The 23,011-nt window shown below is 49.0% G+C and overlaps 1 protein-coding gene across 1 annotated transcript; it reads left to right on the top strand.

The window, feature by feature from the left end:
- The first annotated feature begins 20,946 nt into the window (after nt 1–20,946).
- KCNE1 (potassium voltage-gated channel subfamily E regulatory subunit 1) lies at nt 20,947–21,327 on the top strand. The gene has a single exon (XM_074156963.1). The coding sequence runs from the start codon at nt 20,947–20,949 to the stop codon at nt 21,325–21,327; it is 381 nt and encodes a 126-aa protein (XP_074013064.1).
- Nucleotides 21,328–23,011: the final 1,684 nt, after the last annotated feature.

The raw sequence follows: 23,011 nt of genomic DNA, 5'->3' as shown, positions 1-23,011 counted from the left end.
TTTTTGGTTAGGGAAATGCCTTGATCATTTCAATATGTTCTTAATTCACTGTTGTCTCGAAGTTCAGCAAAACATAGGGAATTGTCTAAAAACATGTGGTGGGGTGCCGTGCAGGGAGTGCCTACTGTAGCCATGGCGGCTGGTAGCTGAGAGGCTGTGCAAAGGCTGCTTAGCTCGGCATGTTTCCTAATGGTGTTCCCTAAACGTGTGCTCTGGCCACGAAAACATTGGGTTAAATGGAATTGACCAGTTATGGCTGTTTGCATGTAGGAGCTGGTCAATGTTTCCTGGAAGAAAAGAATCACAGCTTGTACCTTTTCTTCAAGGTGTTTCAGGTGCCGAGTGCCCCGTCTGATATTCACATCCTCTGAGTCAGCTCATGCCCTTTTGCTTTTTCTCCCATGAAATATGTGTGTCCAAGCAAAGAGGAACCTGGCAGAAAACACTGGCTCCGGGTGGAGTAAAACCGCTCTCAGGCTGACTTTTCTGTACTTTCTGTTCCTAAGCCTCAAGATTTCATTTCCTTCTGCTTGGTTGTGATCAGAGAAGAAAGATATCCTATGTGTACTAACCTTGTGTACTAACCTCATGTACTAACCAAGGAATGATCTTGCCCTTCAGTTTATAAAGCTACAAGCAAGTTGTTACATAGCCTGAGCAGCTATCTAATATACAGGGCCCCGTGGCATCTCTTCTGTTGAGGAAAATATGAGTGATGTGGCTTATGCTTCCCTTTGATGTCTGGTTTAGTTTACAAATACGGAAAGCCTTTCTTCTTTGACCTGCAGAAGAATCAAGCAGCCTGCAGTTTTCTTGCTCACCGCTTCCAAATCACAGGGACGAGGAAGCTGGAGTCGTGGCATGAGAGGTGCCAATGGGTTGCAGACCCAGGATGACTGGAGGGTTGGGCTGTGCCCAGCACTCACCTGAGGCAGAGAAAGGCAGGACAGACACTAGAGAGCAGGTGTTACGTGTTTCTGTTGTGCAGACCCTTGCTGGGATGATGGCAGCCAGGTTTTGTGCTGGTTGAGCTGTTGGGGTGCAGTGATGAAGAGACCTGCTTCACTGCCTTGTCCTTGCTAGGCTGATCTGGCTCCTCTGTTGCTTGGGAAGGTATTTTGGGACCAACTGCAGAAGCTCTGGCTGTGCCCTCGAGGTGGTATGCAAGTCTGACTTTCCGTACACTGAACTGGGAGTAAATTTACTCACGCTAACTTGGTTAAATCCATGCAAAATGTGGGTAAGGAGAGATGAGATGCTCAGGACAGTGCAAATCTGTGCCAGTGCTTCAGCAAAAGTTGCAGGGGCATAGCTGCGTGTCCAGAGAAAGCATGTCCCAGGGGCAGCCCTGGCCCTCTCGCTCTGCCATGGGTCAGTGGACCAGAAACACAAAGGATCTCGGAGGTTTCTAAGGGTGGCAATTTTCTCATACTGCTCACATCTGGTGTTTGCTAGAGGGGAAAAACAGCACAGCAGGAAGATACGTGCGGCTGCTTCTGCAGAAAAGCTTATCTGCCTCACTGTAAAACAGGCAGCTTCTTCAGAAATCAGGACTAGCACTGCCTCTGAAAGACTTCCTTGATAATGCAGGCAAGGTTGAACCATACGTGATGTGCAGGCACAGGAACCTGTGGGTTGCATGGACGAGAGAGTGAGTGTATAGCTTTCATTATTTTAGCTAAATTAATGGAAAGGGTTTTTTCACTTCTGCTTCTCAGGATACAAGGTTTCCCTTCCCCCATGATCTGGTTCTTCTCCTGAATGGGTACATTTTTGAGAACGTCCTTCCTAGTGCATGGAGGGCCCTCCTCTCCCAACCTTACCTAGCAATTTAGTGCAAATTCCTGGAAGATTAGAGGGGACATTTGGACAGCTCGCTCCTTCTCTACCATTAGGGAATCTTTGATCTTTCTTTCTTCTGGCAATCCTACTAGCAAAATTGGTCTCTAAAACATCTCTGCTTCTTGGTGTATTGGGAGATCTGCTGATCAAATATGGGTATAAAATGCTCTCTCTGAGGTGGTTGGATTCAGTGGAAGAAAAGCCAAAGGTTCAATATTATTTTTGCTTAAGCAACATACTACTAAAGGAGAACATAACATAGCTTCTGGGCTGCATAGGGAAGAGTGTGGCTAGTAGGTCGAGGGAGGTCATTCTCCCCTTCTACTCTGTGCTGGTGAGGCCACAACTGGAGTGTTGCATCCAGTTCTGGGCTCCCCAATTCAGGAGGGATAGGGAACTACTGGAAAGAGTCCAGCGAAGGGCAACAAAGATGATTAAGGGATTGGAGCATCTCCCTTATGAAGAAAGGCTGAGAGAGCTGGGACTCTTTAGTCTGGAGAAGAGAAGGCTGAGGGGAGACCTTATTAATGCCTATAAGTATCTCAAGGGTGGGTTGAAGGAGGAGGGAGCCAGACTCTTTTCAGTGGTTCCCAGTGACAGGACGAGGGGCAACGGGCACAAGTTGGAACATAAGAGGTTCCACTCGAATATGAGAAAGAATTTCTTCACGGTGAGGGTGACAGAGCCCTGGAACAGGCTGCCCAGGGAGGTTGTGGAGTCCCCTTCTTTGGAGATTTTCAAGACCCGCCTGGATGCAGTCCTGAGTAGCATTCTCTAAGCAATCCTGCTTCAGCAGGGGAGTTGGACTAGGTGATCTATACGGTCCCTTCCAACTCTAAAAAAATTCAGTGAAATTCAGTGAAACAATGCACACCTGTAAAGCTTTCAATACTTTAAATGATGGGAGGATGAATAAACCTCCAACAATGTGGTGATGCTCTGGTGGCTTTCAAAAGCCCTTCCTGCCTGATGCCGTGGCTCTTCATGGGTCATTGCAAGTACAAACCCTCCACTGCCCACGCAGGTTTTAGGGGATTGGGATGGGGGTTTGTTTTTTGGAGATCCTATCATTTAATGCCTGGCGGTTCTTCAGTACTGAGGGATCTGGTTTGATCAGATGTGCTTTGTGAATACAACCTTTGAGTTTTGCCACCTGATTGAGTTTGTGGTTTGTCAGCCCACATTTGTTGTGGACTGTGGCTTGTCAGCCCACATTTCCCCCCCTGCTAAGGTGAAGGCAGGGGAGCTGAGCACCGCAGAAAGACAGAGTGGTGAAGGGGAGCATCATTTGGGTATACCCCTCCCTCAACCAGGGGTGCTGCCATGCCATAGGGAGAGGGGGCAGAAACCACTGACCACTCTCCTGTAGCAGGGATATGTTGTGTCCTTTTGGGAGCTAAGCTCGGGTTGTGATGGGCATTGCACGATATCTGACAACCTCTGGCTTACTGCTGCAGCAGCAGTAGTAGAGATTGCACGGTGAGTTGCAGATATAACCTTAAATATAAGCAGGGAGCAGGGTTGGTTTGATTTCTTATTTTTTTGGTACTATCTTGTCCTTACGTGGTTGGGTGGAGCAAGTGACAATGAATCCTGCTTAGTCATATGCTCTCGCTTGGTACCTGCTACATCCCAAAATCTGCATCTCTAAGGTGTGTGCTCTCTTTGGAAAAATGTCATTTTGATTTCTTAATGGAATCTGGCATGGATTTTGACTTCTGTGTACTGCAAAGGAGGAGAAAGTTTACAGTATTTTCCACTCACTAATTAGTGTTAGCATGACCCTCATCAAAGTGCAGAGGGGTCTGCAGTGCTTTTCTACTGCACTGATCCAAAGTTTTCATGGGCTTTTTTCTCAAAATATTTTATTTTTATGAGTATATAGCTTATGTAATTCCACCTGGTTTAAGTGAGATCTTCAGACAACATATTTAAATCCTCATTCAAAATAGTCTGAAGTGCTATTTTAGCTGTACTTTTCTCAAGATAATCCTTCCTTTTGAAAGATGTATGTAGCCTCACCTTTTTCTAAACCATGACAGCAAACAAGAACCTAATCCCCCTTAGACCACCTGGGGAAAAAGTGTGGAGAGACTCTTGAGTGGATGGCTCCTTCTGGCTGTGCACAGGCAGTGCAGACCTCCATGATGGTCCTCCTCACCTTCGTCCATAGTGGTAGAGAACAGGGCCTTCTAGTGCTCTGAACCAAAACGGTGATCCAAGCGAGTGCTGCCTGGCTCCTGCCGAGCCCTGGAGGTGCCCAGCCATGCTCAGTGGCTTCTTGAGAAGATCTGCTGCAGGGTGCTCTGAAGTGGGCCAGGAAACGTGCTCCTGGGGAGAATATGTCTGAGCTTGGGATCCAGTGTCTCATGCATTCTCCCTCTGCCTAAATCCTGGTGGTACGTGTGCAGCCCAACGAGCATTTGTAGGATACACCTAACACAGGCCAGGTAGGACTGAACTTCTGGTAAAATGTAGTTTTGGCTGCTTGCATTTAACTTGCTGGTGGTGGCATGGACAGGTTACAGCAAGTATATACAGAATGACGGACAAGGATTTGGTTGCATCCTCAAAAAGTTGTCAAGCATACCACCTGCTTTCCAGGGCAGCACCTTGCAGGCTGGTCTGCATGTGCCTCAGCAGCTCCATGGCAGTTTAGACCTATGTCACTGCTGAATGCAAAAACTGAGGCAAACAGCAGAATTCAAGTCTCTCCCCTCCCAGGACAGGGTCCTCATCCACAGCTTGCAGAGTAGGAGACCCTCTTCACTCCCCTGTGGGGCCAGGGGGATGGTGTGACCTAGCCTCGGGAGGAGAGCCCGTGGCAAGAGCAGCAGCCTGCGCTGTGGGGCCGTGTCTTAGGAGGTGGGTGGCAAAGGCTTGAAATGCTTTGGGCCAAGGAGACACTTGCCCCAGGGTCTCCTGCATCTCTAAGACTTTGAACAATGGAGGTCAGGGCAGCGGTGTGGCCAACTCTCCCAGGCATCCTCGAGTGTGGTGGGCTAGTGGCCATGTGGAGGATATGGGCTGGGAGCTGCGAGGCATGCATGGCTCCAAGGGGCACGGCCAGCTGGGTGACCCTCACTGGGAACACCGGCAGGGGGTGGCTAGGGGCTGGCAGGAGCAAGGCCCCCAACTGCTGAGGGCTGTTCTGGGTGTGCACGTGTGTCCCTGCTATGGCACCAACAAACCCAGCATGAATGAGCAGGTTAGGCAGCAACCAACCTTTTTTTTTTTTTTTTTTTTTATTACCTCTTTGAAATTGCAGTTTTGCGTGGGTTTGGGCAACATGCCAGGATCACTTAGAAAACCTGTGAGGGATTAAAGGGCCCTCAGTCCCAATCCAGTATTTTAAGGAGCAGAATATTCTGAAGGAGGTAGAACTGAATGATCTCTGCAAAGGAATTATTTAATTTTTTTTGTCTCCCAAATGGGTACAAAAGTGAAACAAAGAAATCTCTGCCTGCACTTTTGTGGCGGTATTATCTTGGTGGTAGGAAGGAGTCCCCCACCATCAGTGCTTGCAAGGTCAAAGACATGGGCTGAGAGAGGGTTAGCCAAAAATGGGCGTTCTGCAGAGGGGAGCCCCGGGTATCTCCTCCAATGGACACATGCAGGGGGGAGGTGGGCCAGACGCAGGCAACGCTGTCTACCTTTGGCTGTTCCTGGCTTGTTGCGGCAATGCTCCTGATGTGTGGGGAGCTGATGGTACCAGAAAAGGCAGAGTAAGGGGCAGGCTGCTCTGATCACTTAATTGGCTATGGACCTGCTCTTTGCAAGGCACCCCTGGGAAACCTCTGCCTCTCCCTCTGCGCCGTGTCTTCCCTCTCCTTGGCGCATGCAGACATGTTCCTCCCGAGGAACAAATGCCTCTGTCAGAAATGAATGGTCATGCCTTTGCAGACCTTTTAGGCAGCATCCATGCCCTAAATGGAGAGGGGTACCCGTCCCTGGGAAGTGACCGCCTGCCAGTGTAAGATGCCCCATGACCGGCATGTGGAGGACTTGGGATGGCGCAGGATGCGTGCTGGAGCAAGGATGCTATTAGCCATGTGGACACCTCTGTTAGTGCACCCAGGGCAGCACACATGCCTGAGACAGTTTTGGATGAGAGGAAAGATGCTCCAGGGCAGACTCGTCTCCTGATTCATCCCTGCACAGAACAAAGCTGGAGAAAAGTGGAAAAACCAGTCCAAGCATCCCTTAGAGAAAAAAAAGCTGCCTGTATCACTGCTCCTCGAGGAAACACATGATAGTTATTCTACCCCTTCATTAATGCGGCTTTTTAACCTGTGGAGGCAGGAGCAGCAATCCACACAGGCAGGCTCTCTCCTCCTGGGAACAGGAAGGAAGAAATGTGATGGCTCTGTCATGACCTGCTCTCCTATACCACTGCTTGGGGCAAAACTTGGCCTCCTCTCCTTGGGCTGGCTTCAGGGTGAGGGGAGGATTTTGGGGGATTATTACCCATGTAAACAGCGTCTTTTAAAGAAATCTTTTCACAGCTGAATGTTTATAGGGGAGTGTGGTGGGTAAAGAAAAAAAAAAATCCTGTTTTTTACTTACAAGACACTACCCATTTGAGGAAAAAAAATAGCCACGATTTGTTAAAAAAGGGGATTGAATATTTTGTGAGCAATGCGCCCCACTGCTGGGTGCCAAGAGGCAGTGCTGCTGGTGGCTATTGAGCTGTGGCCACCTGCGTACTCAACACTGAGCCGAGACCGTTTAACGTGATTACTGTGCTCCTGTCCCGGGAAGTGCTCATTTCCCAGCAAGACCGGGGCTATTGTGAAACAACATTGCTAGCCAGTAGGAATGTGCCCAGGAATTTTATGGGCATCTCCATGCACCCATGGAGCATGACTGTGATTTCTTTTTTTTTTTAAATGAGGTTCTGCTTATTGTTAGGTAACCATACTGCTTTCCACATGTGTTTGCAGCAGTGCCCAGGGGACCGAGCGATAGGGACAGTAGAGCTGTGCTGCATGGTGTTGAGAATTGGAGTTGGTCATTTCTCCGAAGGCACTGCATCGCAAGTCACCCGAAACGCTACTACTGGAAAGGGGTAGGAGCCACAACACAGGTACTGTGGGAGCTGATAACCGCAGCTTGCTCTCAGGAGACGTAGTTTGAAGTGGATATGAATTTGTAGCTAATAGCATAGCCTTCCCATGACGCCTGGTGAACAGTCAGAAGAATAAACTGCAGCATCGGTCACTGCTAAAATAAATTTCCCCTGTCTGGGCATTAAAGCAATGAGCGCCTTCTGATTGGGGATGACTCATCTGAACCATCAACATAAAAATATAACACTCCAACCTTTGTGCCTCTGCTGGCATCTATGAATTACTTATCAGTAAGGGAATTGAATTTAACATTGTTATGGGGGTGAGAAGCATCTCCATCCAGTGTCTTTCCAAGTGCTGCAGGTGTCAGCACATTTTTAATTTAACATTGTGGTTTTTTACAGTCTGAATTGTATTTCACTGGCAGGCTGCAAATGGCAAGCCAGTTTCCCCAGCTGGTGTCAATCCGCACAGCTCTGCTTACTTTGCTGCAGCTCTGCTGATTTGTGCCAGCTGCAGCTCTGACTTGTAGCATCGCTCCTGCTGCTGCAGCCAATTGAACCTTTATTGTGTAACTGCATAATAGCAGAGGTTGTGCAAATGTAGGGGAGCAGGTGGTCCATGTCCTTGCTTTTAGGAATTGGATGTGCTTGCATTCGAGCTGGGATATCAGCAAGTGTACTAGTGTCACCCTCTTGGCCAGGTTTGCTAAATGTTACGTGTGATTCCAAGTACTTTTATTTTTGACTATCTGACTTAAGCTTCATTTGCAGAAAGCCACTGCTTGAAGTTATTCAAAGTCACTTCTACAGCATTTGGGCTGAATTGGAGGTCACATCCCAAAGGGGCTGGCTGAGACCTTTAACAATAGAGCCAATTGGTGGGAATTCATTCTTGGGATTGGGAGGGAGCTGGAGAAGGGCTTGAAGCCCTATTTGTTCTCCTCTCCCCGTGGCTCTGCCCTAAGGAAGCAGAGGCAAGCAGGCAGTTACAACCTGGTCCTTGCCATGACCTGAGCCCAGCTCAAGTCACTGCAGGACCAGAGGAGACCAAAGGCACCTTCTGAGTTATTTCTCCCTCCCCCTGGGCTGCCCTGAGGAGCCCTCTCATTTCTTGCTCAGGAGCCCAGCAAAACTCTCAAGTAAAGATTTGCATAACTTTCTGGTGGTTTCCCCTGATTTTGAGGGATTAACATGATACATATGGGAAAGTGCCAAAGATAATGATCTTCTGGACAGAAATAAGTTAGACGTAATCTATTTATGGGCAAGAGCCATAGCAGTAACCTTTCTGAGAAAGAGCAATGATTCATTGAAAGAGTAAACTATATTTTCTGCTCCCCATATCTACTTCAGTATTTCTTTCCTCAAAGCAACACTGAGACCAATTTAAAAACAAAAGACCTCCCTCCACACCTCCACCAGGAATATGGTTTCAAGAGATCTGCAAACTCTCACCTTCCAGAGAAAACCTGCCTTTGTTTTCTGAGGGATCCCATCACTCTTCGTGTTGTCATTGTACTGAAGAAAATGAAACCTTCGGCTACTGACAGATCCAGGAGGGCAAAGAAACTTCTTTCCTGGAGTGGTTTTGCAGCCTTGAGCATAGTCTTTGTACATTGCCCTTGTTATATAAAAAAAATAATCTCCTCGTCAGATGCCCTCTGAGGTCCCACCAAAGTCAAGTAGAAGTTACACAGATGCTTCTAAAACAAAAAGAATCTGCTCTTGGCTAATGAAGACACAATCCTCCTCTCAGCTGCACTGGAGCCCTGCTGGTGTGATGGTGGGGGAACTGAGGTCCTACATGGACCCTGGGATCTCTTAAAAATAATCCTTGTTTTGGTTTGCCCAGCCCCATGGCTCTGGAGCTGCATCAACTGGAGCAGTTTTGACGGTGGCTACCCCAGCACTCAGTGGTGCAAGGAGGCTATGGGGTGAGGGAAAGCAAGGGTTAGTCACTGTATTTGCATTTTCCTTCCCCACCATTAGCCCGTGGGATCCTGTTCACAGATCTCATGCTGATTTTAGGGAAATGACTGTGAATATCAATTCTCTGTGATATAACAAGAACAAAGCAAACCCCAGAAACGCAATGGTGTTTCTACAGCATTGCGGGGAGACTCATTCCTTGTCCCCCTGCAGAAGGGGTTCATTCCACTGCATCCCTTATCAGGTTGGTAACCTCCCTGCTGCATTTGGGATGGTAGGTTAACACCCTACTCTTCACCTGCCCGGGTGGTGGCAGGGGTCTCATCACCCACCAGCTGCTGCTCCCTGTAACGTGCTCCTGCCTTCCCCAGGGAAAGTCACTTGCCTGTTTCAGCGTGGTGATGTTGCCTAGCGTGGTTCAGGTGCTCTCCATGGCCCATCGTCCTTCCTGCCAGTGGAGAACCCTGCCTTGGGGGCAGATGACAAGAAATGGGGCTGCTTCTGCTAAGCCTTGGCTCGAAGTGCCTTCCTTGGGCGCTGTTGCCCAGCCTGCCTCATGTCCCAACAGCTCCTTCCCCATGCCTGTCTCTCTCCCAAAGGAGGGGCATGGCCACCAGATCATCACCAAAGTGACGATCCTGTTTCCCAACACCTTCCTGGGTATTCAGCTATGGGAAGAGGAAGGCTGGGCCAGGAAGTCATGTGATCTAATTTTGTCCCAAATTTCTCCCACGAGGAAGAAGCAGGGCCTGACTGTTCGCTCGCTGCTGTCACTGACCATGCACGCTCTCTATCCTCTTCCTCCTCCTTCTCCTCCCTCATCCCCTTTTGGACCCTCTCCAGGCTTGAGGCAGTACCTTTCAGGGTTCTCAGGCTGCCCCAAAGTAGAGTGGGGTGCAAGTCTTCACTGCCCTAACCCTATATTTCATCCTTCTTCATTGCCACAAGATTTAATCAATTTGTTTATCAAGCAGTGCACTGTTTTCCTAATTAGCCATAGCTCATCCTTACAGCAGCATCTTTTCCTGGTAATGCTCTAGTGTTCAGTTAAACTCTTGGGACACCCTTCTGTGATTTGGATGAGATCACACACCCGGGCACATGATTTCCTTTTATTCTGGCACTTTGGTGGCCGTACTTGGCCTCAGGCTGGTACCACTGGTCTCCTACAAAAGGGAAACACTTTCCCCAGCATTTGGGGAGCAATCCCACACTGTCACCAGCTCCTCCTCTGAACTTGGGCCATCCCTTCAACTTCTCCATCTTCCTGAGCCCTACAAACACTATGCCTTATGGCAGGCATTAAAATGCAACTAAAAGGTCTCAAAGGGGAAAGTTATGTGAGTGCTAGGCAGGTGCATGAAAAAGCAAGAAGTATCAGATCTGCCTCAAGTCTTCCCAGAAGCAAAGTGAAACTTTATTTTGCTACCCTGGAGGAGAGAAACTGAGCCCCCAGTGCCATGCAGTAGCTGGACCAGAAGCACGCCAGATGTTTTCCAGGGCTTTGGACACAGCTCAGGACAGTCGCCAGCACTACCCACCCCTTCCTCCAGTGAAGTCCACTGAAGTCCAGCCTGGGAATTAATCCCATCTTGTTACCAGCTTGCTCTCTTGTTTGGATGCAGCAATGTTATGGGCAGTGAAAACATGGACTTCCTCCCCCACCCCACTGAAAATCATAGAATCATAGAATGGCTAGAGTTGGAAAGGACCTTAAAGATCATCTAGTTCCAACCCCCCTGCCATGGGCAGGGACACCTCTCACTAGAGCAGGTTGCTTAAAGCCCCATCCAGCCTGGCCTTGAACACTTCCAGGGATGGGGCATCCACAACTTCCCTGGGCAACCTGTTCCAGTGCCTCACCACCCTCACTGTAAAGAATTTCTTCCTTATATCTAATCTAAATCTCTTCTCTTCCAATTTAAAACCATTGCCCCTTGTCCTGTCACCACTCTTCCTGACAAAGAGTCCCTCTTCAGCTCTTCTGTAGGCTCCCTTCAGGTATTGATAGGCTGTTATAAGGTCTCCCCGGAGCCTTCTCTTCTCCAGGCTGAACAACCCCAGCTCTCTCAGTCTGTCTTCATAGGAGAGGTGCTCCATCCCTCTGATCATCCTCGTGGCCCTCCGCTGGACCCGTTCCAACAGGTCCATGTCCTTTCTGTGTTGAGGACTCCAAAGCTGGACACAGTACTCCAGGAGGGGTCTCACGAGCGCAGAGTAGAGGGGCAGAATCACCTCGCGAGACCTGCTGGCCACACTTCTCCTGATGCAGCCCAGGACACGGTTGGCTCTCTGGGCTGCCAGTGCACACTGCCTGCTCATGTTGAGCTTCTCATCCATAAGCACTCCCAAGTCCTTCTCCTCGGGGCTGCTCTCCAGCCATTCTCCACCCAACTTGTATTTGTGCCTGGGGTTGCCACGTCCCAGGTGCAGGACCCTGCACTTGGCTTGGTTGAACTTCATGCAATTTGCACGAGCCCACCTCTCCAGCCTGTCTAGGTCCCTCTGGATGGCATCCCTTCCCTCCAGCGTGTCAACTGCGCCACCGAGCTTGGTGTCATCAGCAAACTTGCTGAGGGTGCACTCTATCCCACTGTCCATGTCACCGACAAAGATGTTAAACAGTACTGGTCCCAGTACCGACCCCTGCGGAACACCACTCGTTACTGGCCGCCACCTGGACATTGAGCCATTGATTGTAACCCTTTGGATGCGGCCATCCAGCCAGTTCCCTATCCACCGAGTGGTCCATCCATCGAATCCATGAGTTTCCAATTTTGAGACCAGGATGTCGTGCGGGACAGTGTCAAATGCTTTGCATAAGTCCAGGTAAATGACGTCAGTCGCTCTGCCCTTGTCTACCAAGTCTGTGGCAGTATTGTAAAAGGCCACCAAATTTGTCAGGCACGATTTGCCCTTGGTGAAGCCATGTTGGCTGTTTCCAATCACTTCTTTATTCTCCATGTGCCTTAGCAAGGATTTCAGGAGGATCTGCTCCATGATCTTGCCAGGCACAGAGGTGAGACTGACCGGCCTGTAGTTTCCCGGGTCTTCTTTGTTTCCTTTTTTGAATATTGGAGTTATGTTCCCTTTTTTCCAGTCAGTGGGAACTTCACCAGACTGCCACGATTTCTCAAATATGATGGAGAGGGGCTTAGCAACTTCGTCCGCCAGTTCTCTCAGGACCCGTGGATGGATTTCATCAGGTCCCATGGACTTATGCACCTTCAGGTTCTTTAAGAGGTCTCGAACCTCGTCTTCTTGTACTGTGGGTGCTTCTTCATTCCCAGAGCCCCTGTTCTTGCCCTCCGTGACTTGGGCAGTGTGGTTAGGGCCCTTGCCAGTGAAGACTGAGGCAAAGAAGTCATTCAGTAGCTCAGCCTTATCCACATCCTGGGTGACCAGGTCTCCCGTTTCCTTCCGGAGGGGACCCACAGCTTCCCTCGTCTTATTTTTATCCCTGTATCCCTGTAAAATGTAGAATAAAGCTCCTGAAAGCAGGCATGCAAGACAATATCAAGATACTGTTTTCTTCCATTCATTTCAATACCTCAGTCACCATCTAAATTCTCCTCTCTGGCAGCTCTCCTAGGAACTGCCCCTGGTAAAGCTGAGGAGCATCAGCCGAGGAGGGACCGTTCCCATCCCTGCTTGCTGCAGGCTGTTGAGAGTCTCTGTTCTGGGATACTTTCAGGGGCCACACCACACACCAGCATGGATCTGCCATGACCACAGGGCCACGAAGGCACATTATCCCACATCACCAGCATCCTCTGAATGAGTTTAAAGGCAGCTGCCTTGCAAAGCTAATAAATTCATTTTATAGGTTCCAGGTGGGCATTAATGAACCCTCCCTTTGGCTAACTGGTGAGTACAGACACTTCTTTCTCAAATGGAAAATAGGTTTTTAGGTTGTTGAGGGTTTTTTTCTTCTTTGTTTTTAGGTGATGGATAGGAGTTAGCCAGTGCCCCCCGTAGTGAGCTACTTGCATTGGGTTTGTGGGGCAGCCCTGAAAATGGTTCCCCCCTTCCTCCTCACACCCCAAAGCCTGTAATGTCACTGAAAGATGGACCTCATTTTATGTTGTAACAGCTCCTAATCCTACAGGATTTTGCTGACATTACTGCCGTTTCTAAAAATGCCTCCGTATGTGCCTACCTGCACAGCTTTGGTCCCTTGTCTGGACCCAGGGACACGCAGGGCATGGTGTGTTTGTGTGTGTCAACGTGCAGGGCAGTGAGGAGGCAAGTGTCAGGGTGCGAGGGCAGCCCATGTGGGGTCAGCAGGGGAAGCCAGCTATGGTAGACACCCCGGCATCCTCCTCCTGCTCCCCTTGTGCTGCCCTGCCTGCACCCCACACTTGCTGAGGCCTGTGGCACCCACGGGTGCCCCCCGCTGTGTTCCCTCAGCACCTCCCACCAGTGTGCCCAGGGCTGGAGCCGGCACCCGCAGCAGGAGGCTGGCCGACAGCATCCACGCCACGGGCTCCTGCCCTCCCCCAGCCTGGTCAGTCTAGGTGTTTTCCTGGTTGCCTCTTACCTTTCACACTGATCCCAGGGACAGGGACAGTGGCAGCCAAATTGCTGTCCCTGCAGGAGCCAGCAGCCAGCCTCTGCCCGCTCACACCCCAGGGGTATTACCCTGGGGGCTTTCCAGGGCCCACAACTTCCTAATTCTCTTTCTCCAGGAGGGGCTGGAGCCCTGCATCCAGCCGTGCTTTGCTGCCAGGTCTGTACCGACACTCGGCGCAGAGGGGCTGGGGGATGAGAGCTGGGGGTGGCGGAGAACCAGGAGGCTGCAAGAGCCAGAGAGCTGCCGAGCCACAGAGCCGGGCTGATGGAGGAGAAGAGGGGGCTGGGGGTATGCCTGCCAGGTTTTGTTTGCTGTTACAGCCGTGCCAGTGTTTGCCTGCTCTTTCGGGCTGGGTGCGAGCCCAAGGCAGCTGCATCTGGGAGGATAAACTTGGTTGCATATTGGTTGGGGGTGTGTGTGTGTGTTCTGGGTTTTTCACTTCAAAATGGTATGATACGTATAGAGTGTGTGTAAGAGGACTAAATTTCTGTCTTGTGATCAGACAAAAGTGGTGCTTTTGGGAAGAAATGAGTGAATACTCCACTGCATGAGTGGTGCTTTTTAAAGTGGCACAAGGACCTGAAGTGTTGCTCAGGTGGGTAGGGATGGACGGCCCTAAGACTGGTTAGCAGAGGCTGCAGCTTTGCTAGAGAAAGGTGGGGACTGCAGAAAGTGCGTGTATCTTGTGTATAACTGCAAATCTCTCCATACAACCCTGCTTGCTTCTGGGCTGCGCTGCTGTCCCATCTCTGATAGGATCGCAGTGTCCTGGATGCTGCACTGTTGCAAAATTTCCAGGAGCTGGAGGGAGGAAATGGGTCTGCCTTGTGCAATGCTCTGGCCTCCAGAAAGTTGTCTGACCTACTCATCCCTGTAACGAACAGCCGGGGAAATGAGCCAGGGAGGTCAGTAGATCCATTGCCTTACAGTGGTGGAGAAGCATGTCATTAGCAGAAAATGTGGGGAGGTGGGCAATGTGCTGTGCTAACTTTTGCTACTAGCGTAGCGCAGGCTTTTTTGTGTGTCATCCATTCATGAGAAGTTCCTAGAGCTATGTATTTTCTAAGGTGTGTGTTCCTCTAGACTCCCTCGGTTTCTGGTGCTTGGTTACTGATGCTTTTGGCACCAATATGAGAGAGAGCTTGTTGGAGATCATAGAATCATAGAATCATAGAATCGTCCAGGTTGGAAGAGACCCTTGGGATCATCGAGTCCAACCATCTACCCTACACTACAAAGTTCTCCCCTATATCATATCCCCCAACACCACATCTAAACGTTTCTATACTAAGCGGATGTCTGCTTAGTATAAATGAGAATATAGGTCCTTTGATTTGTGGGAGCTGAGAAAATTGTATTAGGAGAGGAGCTTCTGTCATTTAACATCCACCTCTGTTAGCATGATAAATATCACATTTTGACCTCAGCAGGGAAGAAAAGTACAGCTAGCCAAAGCAAATCAGTTTGCCCACCTAATGCCTGAGGACAAAATTCCCACTGAGTGCCAAAGCTGCGTATCACATCCTCTAGGTACCCGTTGTGGTTTAACCCAGCAGGCAGCCAAACACCACACAGCTGTTTGCTCATTCCCCCCCTCAGTGGGATGGGGGAGAGAACCAGAAAAAAGGTAAAACTCGGGGGCTGATATAAAGACAGTTTAATAGGACAGAAAGGGAAGGGAAAATAATAATAATGATAGAAGAATATGCAAAACAAGTGATGCACAATGCAATTGCTCACCTCCCACTGACCGATGCCCAGTCAGTCCCCGAGCAGCAGCTGCCACCCCCAGCTGACTCCCCCAGGTTTTGTTGTTCAGCATAAAGTCATATGGTATGGAATATCCCTTTGGCTAGTTGGGATCAGCTATCCTGGCTGGGTCCTCTCCCAGCTTCTTGTGCACCCCCAGCCTCCTCTCTGTCAGGGCAGTGTGTCCCACTGACACAGCTGAGAAGTCCTTGACTTAGTGTAAGCACTGCTCAGCAACAACTAAAACATCAGTGTGTTATCAACATTATTCTCATCCTAAATCCAAAACGCAGCACTATACCAGCTACAGGGAAGAAAATTAACTCTATCCCAGCCAAAACCAGGACAGTACATTACATGGCAGAAAACTGCTTCTCCTTCTCCTTCTCTTTCCCCAGCAGTTGACTGGCACCCAACAGCATCTCACAGAGTGTGCTTCACTGAAGCTTAGCTGTTTGAAATAAGCCCAACTCATCCAGGGGCAGAAAGGACCATGCTGGAGCTAGTGGCTCCAGCTGGGTTGGGCACACTCCACTGGCAGCAGGATCCATGCTCACAGAGCAGCTGCAGCCTGTCTTTGAGCAGACAGACCCCTTCTGCTTTGCCTTTGTTAGGAACCAGCCAGGTGTATGTCAGTTCTGACATTTATAAAGTAGACAGAAGTAATATTAAATGCCAGATGCTCTGCAGCTGCCGATTGCGCTATTTGAACTCAAATGTCAATTTACAGCTCTGTAGCAGTATGCCCATCACAGTCCTACCTCCTCAGCATCGGTGAGTGTGACTGCCTCAGCACCCAGACAGGCACAGAGTGCTCTCCAGTGGCTCAGTTTGGCCTCTCTTCAGACCCACCAGGGGTCAGACTCTACATCACACAAGCATTCTCATGGACTTGAATTTTGGAGCTCTAGCACTCTATAGCTGAAAACATTTGGATGTTCAAGAGATTAAGATTAGGAGTAGATCTGTCATAGCATAGTCATACTGGAGACACATGGCCTCAGCCATGCTCAGGGATGGTTTCTGAGATGACAGTGCTTATGAAGTCTATCCACACTTGCCTATATGTCTCCATCCTCCAGTCCCACAATGTGTCCTGCTTCGTAGCTTCACGAGTAACTGGATCTTCCCTGAGCTTGGCTGTCACAGCCCTCTATCATATGCAGTCTTTTTAAACCAAGAGGCCTTGGTGGCTTAAAGTTTTCTTCCCTAATTCCTCCTGTTAACTGTTAAAATGCAGTCTTGATAGAGGGCCTCCTCCAGAGGCCCTTCAGATCTCTCCTTCAAGTGGTGGTTCTCAGAGTCAGTGCTGGGCCAGTTTTCCTTCCACCCCTAAGGGAAGATATCACCATGAAAAAAACGGCCACCAGAGGTTTGCTTAGTTTTCATTTTTCCTTCAAGAGAGCATCTTTCCATCTCTAGGAGGTCTCCTTTCCCTCATCTGCACCCCATGGCTCTTGCCCAAGCCAGAGAGATTTGGGGGAGCAGCAGGTACTCCTATAGGGATGGTGGCAGCTGTTGAAGGGTTGAGCAGCATGAGCAGACTGGTGTGCTTGGGAATAAGCACAGCAGGACTCAATCTTCTCTACACAGGGGCCGTTAGGGTGTATGAGGGTGGTATGTTTGGGTTGTTTTTTTCCCCACCGGTGGACTGTCACCACTGCAAGGAACAGCTCATCTGTGTAAGTATAACCCTAGGGAAACTTTTGCATAGAGCAATGTCCAGGTTAAAGGCATCCCACGCAATATAGGCCAGCAGACTGAGAAAGAAAATAGTGCATAGGCTCCTTGGATCTTCACTGAAGTTAGATTGAATGCATGGTTTTACACTTGCTGAGAACCTGTTCATTTATAAGCAATATTTTAAAATGCTTTGGAAGAGGTGGTTAAGCTGCCTTCAGATGCTTTTCCTCCCTCCACTGACTGTAGAAAATGTAGGCCATACCCATCTGGCCACATAGAGACATTCATGGTGTAGGTCTGTCTCCTAGAGCCCTGCTTTTGGCCATTCCCCAACTCTGCAAACCTGCCTGTGGCATCTTGCCTGTCATTCTAAACCCACCATCTCCACAAAGACATCACTGGGAGAAGGTCTGTCTCCACCTCCCACAAGAAATCCATGGCATGAGAAAGAGAGGGCAACCGGCTGGTGGCAGAGAGGAAAGGCATAAGGCTCAGTTAGAAAAGGGCAGCTCCAGTGGTGCTGCTCGGCACTACAGACCATGGGCAACGGGCCAGTGGTTCACATCATCATTGACATCTAATGGAAGATGAGCTTGGGCAATGCCAGCAGTACACCTGCACTGCCAGGAAACCTATGTGTTGGGAAGCAACCTGCACTGAGCCCGTCACTTTTGCTTTGGAGATCTATGTCGCCCATATTTAGTGTAATGGATGCAAAAGCAGAAATGCACCTGAGAGCAGGATGTGGCCCAGGCTGCTGCCAACCTTAGGGAAGTCCCTCTGAATCCCTGGCCAGTGAAAAAGTTACTGAACTGTTAAGTTTTGCCCCAGGTCTTTTGTAACACAGGCTGTTCACTGCTCAGTGCTTGCCCCTTCAAAAGAAGTAGGAGGGACGACCCACTCAGCACACACTGAAACCTCCTGTGGGATGGTGTGGGATGGAGACCACCACCCCAAGCAAGGTCCTGGCTTACCAGGATGCAACCCAGATAAACTGAGATGCAGATGCTGGGCTGGGCACGGTTTCACTCAGAGCTCCTCAGGGGAGCTCCATGAGGGGACTGGGGCAGTGCCCACCAGCAGCCACCTGGGTAGAGTAGTGGGGAACAGAAAACCACTCTGGTTGTGGTCAAAACATAGTTTTGGGACAGTGAGATGTGATCATCAGTCATGGAGTAGGCCAGTGACACAGGTAGCTCTTCCTGGTCCTGTGTCCTCCAGCTCTAAACCGGCCCCAGTATGGATTTCAGTAGAGTTGCACAGGGCTTGTGTGGTGGTGTCTGAGGCCTAAATCTCTGGCTTGCTGAGATTTCAGGAGGACATTTCCTGGAGAACGGGAGTGTGCCCTCTCCTTCTCTTAATCTCTCCTGTTATTGCCATCTAATGTGGTTACAGATATCAGGCAACTCGGCTCCCTGCCGGCTTCCAGCCCAGCCAGCGTGCAAGCAACCCAGAAGTGGGAAAAACCTTGCAACCCTCAGAAACCTCCCAAGAGAATATAGGAAGGTAACTGAGGATATTCAGCCTCAAAACATCAATTCATCAGCACCAGAAATGTTGTCAGTGAAGCTGATAATTATTATGAGAAAGGATTGCCTGTCTGTCTTGAAAAAGTTGAGAGATCCAGTGAAATTCTCTGTTTCATCTGTAAAGTTACTGCAATGATTTGTTAGCAGTTTTACATTTTACAGTGTTGACATGTTCTACACGCTTAGGAGGAGTAAGCTCAGATAAAGGTTTAAACTTCTTTTTCTCTTCCTTTCCTTCTTAAAGGATCTGAACACAGCTGTGAAATGTGAATAGATTTTAACTGTTAAGCCCAAACTGCCAAGATGTTATTTCCTGTAGCTTTGACTCATGCAACTGAAGAAATAAATTGGATCAGAATATTGTTTTGTACAGGGGATTTTTGTCTCCCTCTGCCACCCCCAGGCTCAGCTCTATTTAAAGCCAAAATACCAAGGCATGCTCTCATGGGTGCTCATTTTTCCTGCTGGCAAGGCACCTCCTGGCAAGAACTGCTTGCTTGGAGGAGGGTGAGTCTGGGCCCACAGGAGCCTGACCTGGGCTCCCAGTGGTCACCCATTCGCCAGGGGAAGGAGTGTTGTGTCATCTGGTGTGGGCTGGTGCTGCTCGTGTCCCCCAGGATTACATGGTGAGGAGAATAGGGCTTTCTCCACAGAATTTACCACCCTGGGCTGAGTGTCTGACTTTCAGTGAGACCTGGCTCCAAATCCATGACTGCACAGCTGGGAGGTCTAGCAAAAGGGTTTGAACTGAAAATCAACACATGCAATTGCAGTAGCATTTAATTCATACGAGTATGTTTGACCGTATTCATGTCTGCGTGAATTGTGTACTTTATTCAGCTTGCAAGGGCCCCTGCCAGCACAGAACACGCTGGGTAAGTAACTGCCCTTCCTACGAGGGACAGCAGGTCATAAGATCAGTGTCCTCCTCTCGCTTCCTCTGTCTCAGCATCTCCTTTTACAGCATTTATGCCATAAAGAGGTGCAGACAATTCAAAGAAGCCTCCAGATACATCTCATCTACTGCAGTGTCGTTACCGGCAGCTGGAGGCTGTGTGCGCAGCTAAACTCCCTCCCGTGCAGAGGTCCTGCACAACATCTATGCATCATTAATGTTGCCCTCACAGAGGGGTATAATCGCTGCCTAGGCCTTTTGGTGGTTTTCTGCCCAAGGGTTCATTTCTTTCTTGATGTATTATAAATTGTTACAATATAGTACCTCTTCAAAAAAACAACCAACCAACCAACCAACAAAAGCTAAGTATGCTGGAGAAGCTTTTGCTAACGTGCTGGCTTGCTCTCACAGATTTAAAACTGCAGAAAGCACTGACAGCCATCTTAGATGATTACAAGATTGCTGTCACAGAAGTCACCTTGAATAACAGTACCTCATTCAGATGTGCTAGGGGCAAAAACAGAGGGAAACAGAGACGTTTAAATTAGGCATTGTAGTGAGATTGTCAGTCATGTCACCTGGCTGCTGAGGCTTTGGGACTGCAGTGCTGATAAGATTGCTCTTATTAAGTGATTTACAGCTGACATTGGAAAGGGGGAAAGGACCCTTCAGCTTCTTGTGTAAGACTGTCAATGAAGAGTGCCACAGCTAGGAGGCTTTGGATGTTCAGGTGCTTCTTGGTGTTACCATCTCCTGCCCTATTCCTGACCTGCAGTGATGCCAGTGCAAGTCCTCCTAACCGGACAGCAAAACACTGGTTGCATAGCAATTTAGTTTGGAGGAGAAAGCAGGGAACTACCTGGGGGAGAACTGCCAGTCTGTAGGGGGAGGGATGAAGGGAGATGCTTTTCCTTTCCACTGCTGGGTAGGCAGTTACTATAGGCTCCCTCTGTATCCACTCCTTGGGCAGGTGCCCATTGGGAAGTTGCATTAAATTAGTGTGGGATACATTTCTGTCAGACGTTTGATTGATTATTTTTCCATGGTGTATATCACTACGAGAGCTGCAGAAGAAAGGCAAGGCACCACAACAAGGGTGGACAGGAGGAGCTTGCTGCAGGTACTGAGTGATTTCAGGTAGAGAAGTTTTGTTTCCAAATTCAATCCTTAAGCTGAAAGTAGAGGAGGGAGGAGCAAGAGAAGCCATAATAACAATCTTCAAAGCAGTTGCTGCAGTGTGGGAGTGAGACATTCTTCATGCCTGCGGGGGGCTCAAGAGAGAAGTCACGGGCTTTGAATAGCAGCATGGGAGGCCTGGGTGAAGTGTCCGTGTGAGTGGCCAACAGCTGGGGCAGCTGCACACTGTGACAGACTGTCTGTGAGGACTGAGGAGGGTCTGCAAGGCAAGGGTGTATGGGGGATGGACTCAGCCTAACTGGCCTGGCTTGGAAACAGGAGGTGAAGAGGTCCCTCTAGGCCAGTCCGGCTGCCCTGCCTCTGCTCCAAAGTAGCTTCCTCACTGAGGAGGGGAACTAGTAAAGGGAGACAGAGAGACTTGCATCTTTATCTGATGATTTGTCTAGCATGTCCTTGATTTTTATGCTTTTCTAGAAAACCTACAAATAAGGAAGGAAGGAAGGAAGGAAGAAAGAAGCGTGACGGACAGAAAAACAAGATGTTGGTGCTGTCTAACGACACAGCCCTGAATTCACTCCTCTCCAAGCTGCTGCAAGACTACCTACAGCAGACGAATAGCTCTGCACCTTCCCAGGTCAAAAGCGCCAGCAGCAATCTGGAAATCATCTACGTGCTGCTGATGATCGGCCTTTTTGGCTTCTTCACAGTGGGAGTCATGCTGACCAACATCCGCTCCAGGAGGCTGGAGGGCTCCCGCGACCCCTACAACACCTACATTGCCACAGACATTTGGCACAAGAAGGACAGGGAGTATTTTCAAGCCAAGCTCATAGAAAATTACAAGCTGTGCTGTGTCTTTGAAAACCAGCTGGCCGTGGAGCAGCCAAGCACGCAGATTCCCGAGGCAAAGTCTTCCTAGCAAAAGGGGAGAAAGGATTGCACTTTGCACAGGGACATCCTGAGTGGTACCTGGTATGAACCAGGCTAACTGCTTGCCCATCTGTAGAGCTGCAGACAATGGCCTCGGTCAGGCTGAATAACCGTGAACTGATGGTGAAGCTGATGGGTCGGTGATGGCCCCGGTGCTGCAAAAGTGCCTGGCCACTAGTACCTTGTTGCAGTCACTGTAAGGTCAAGGAGGGAGATTCACTGCGGGAGTATCATGGACTTATCAGCTTCACCTAGTGAAAAAAAGAAAATGTTGGTATTGCCAGTGTGAACGCTTGCAGTAGTCCATGTAATTAAAACCAAATTGGGTCAAACACAGGCTAGAGGCGTTAACAGCCATGTATGGTTTAGGCAATCATTTTCAAGTAAGACCACTTTCTTCCAAGAAAAAATAGGTGAAATATTTCATTTGCATTTTTGTCCAGCATAGAATAATAATTTTATAAATTGTACAATGCTGTGGATGACCTATTTCTTCCAGAATCATGCACCTCTTTGAGATAAAATTTTAGAAAAAGATATCAATTTTTTGCTGAAAACCATTTCCGTGGAAAAATGCAGACTTTGGAGGGAAATCTTTCAGTGGCTGTCCCTAATTCCTAGCAGGTACCCCAGACCAGTCTTGCCGGCTGCTTTTGGTATTCCTTCTCATGAATGGGGGTTGATCCTAGCAGCAATATCCAACCTTGTACAAAGAATCAGCAACCAACACGGTCTATGCAAGCGTGTAATGTTTCAAGAGTTTCAGTCACATTTAATTGTTGCGCTTACTGACCTAGGTGCTAGCCCTTGGTTGGAAAGTGAATTGCCACTTTATGAAGAGCAGTTCCACAAGGTGTCTGATATTTAACCACTGATACAGCTTACATCTGTGCTTAACTTAAATCCCTCCAGCTTCCCAGAGCAGCCTCCTTCGGCACAGCTCTTTATCTATTGCAGTGCCCAACACAAAGTGGGTGCCAGCAAGGTTTTCCTGCCCTTGTCCTCCTTACCCTCTCCTTTGGTGGGCCATGTCTGCCGAGGTGCAGGGGGAAGGCAGCAGCCAAACTCAGCTTCTACGGCAGCAGCTACCAGCTGTTTCTGTTAAAAGGGAGAAGAAACATGGCACCCCTGGACATTGTGTTACTCAGAATAGCAACCTTGGCAGCTTGAAGCTGGTTTTCTTGTTTGGGATCAAAGAAGCAATGGGCTGGGCGGGAGGGTTTTTTTATTTCTCCTCTGCAGATACAGATCCCACTTTTAGCTACTGGAGAGGAAAGAGAAGCGGGAAAGGCTTGAAAGAAAGTTGTGCAGAGCAGCGGCTTCAAAGGCAAGGCAAGGGCAGAGCAGGGGCAGATAGCTGCCCACGTATTCGGAGGGGCAAGCGATACAAGTCACAGCACATCCCCTTCCCATACATAGGTACTTCTTTAACACTGCACTTTCATTAAAGTGATATTCTAGCTATGTTTATATTCCCTTAATACTTAGGACAATTAAAAACGCAGGGTTGTTTCTTTTAAAAGATATTTATATGGTGTCCACCATTAAGCTGTGGACAAGACACGTGTTTTCAGTGTCTTGAACAACTTGGAAAAATCTCCATCAGCTTAATTATCTGAGTCATTTTTTCCTCTAGAGGAACATAAACCATAGCCAGCCTTTGGAAAAATGTT

This window comes from Numenius arquata, chromosome 1 (assembly GCF_964106895.1).
Source record: "Numenius arquata chromosome 1, bNumArq3.hap1.1, whole genome shotgun sequence".
NCBI classification, from domain to species: domain Eukaryota; kingdom Metazoa; phylum Chordata; class Aves; order Charadriiformes; family Scolopacidae; genus Numenius; species Numenius arquata.
Note: the sequence above shows the minus strand (reverse complement) of the source record. Positions and strands in the feature narration are given on the sequence as shown.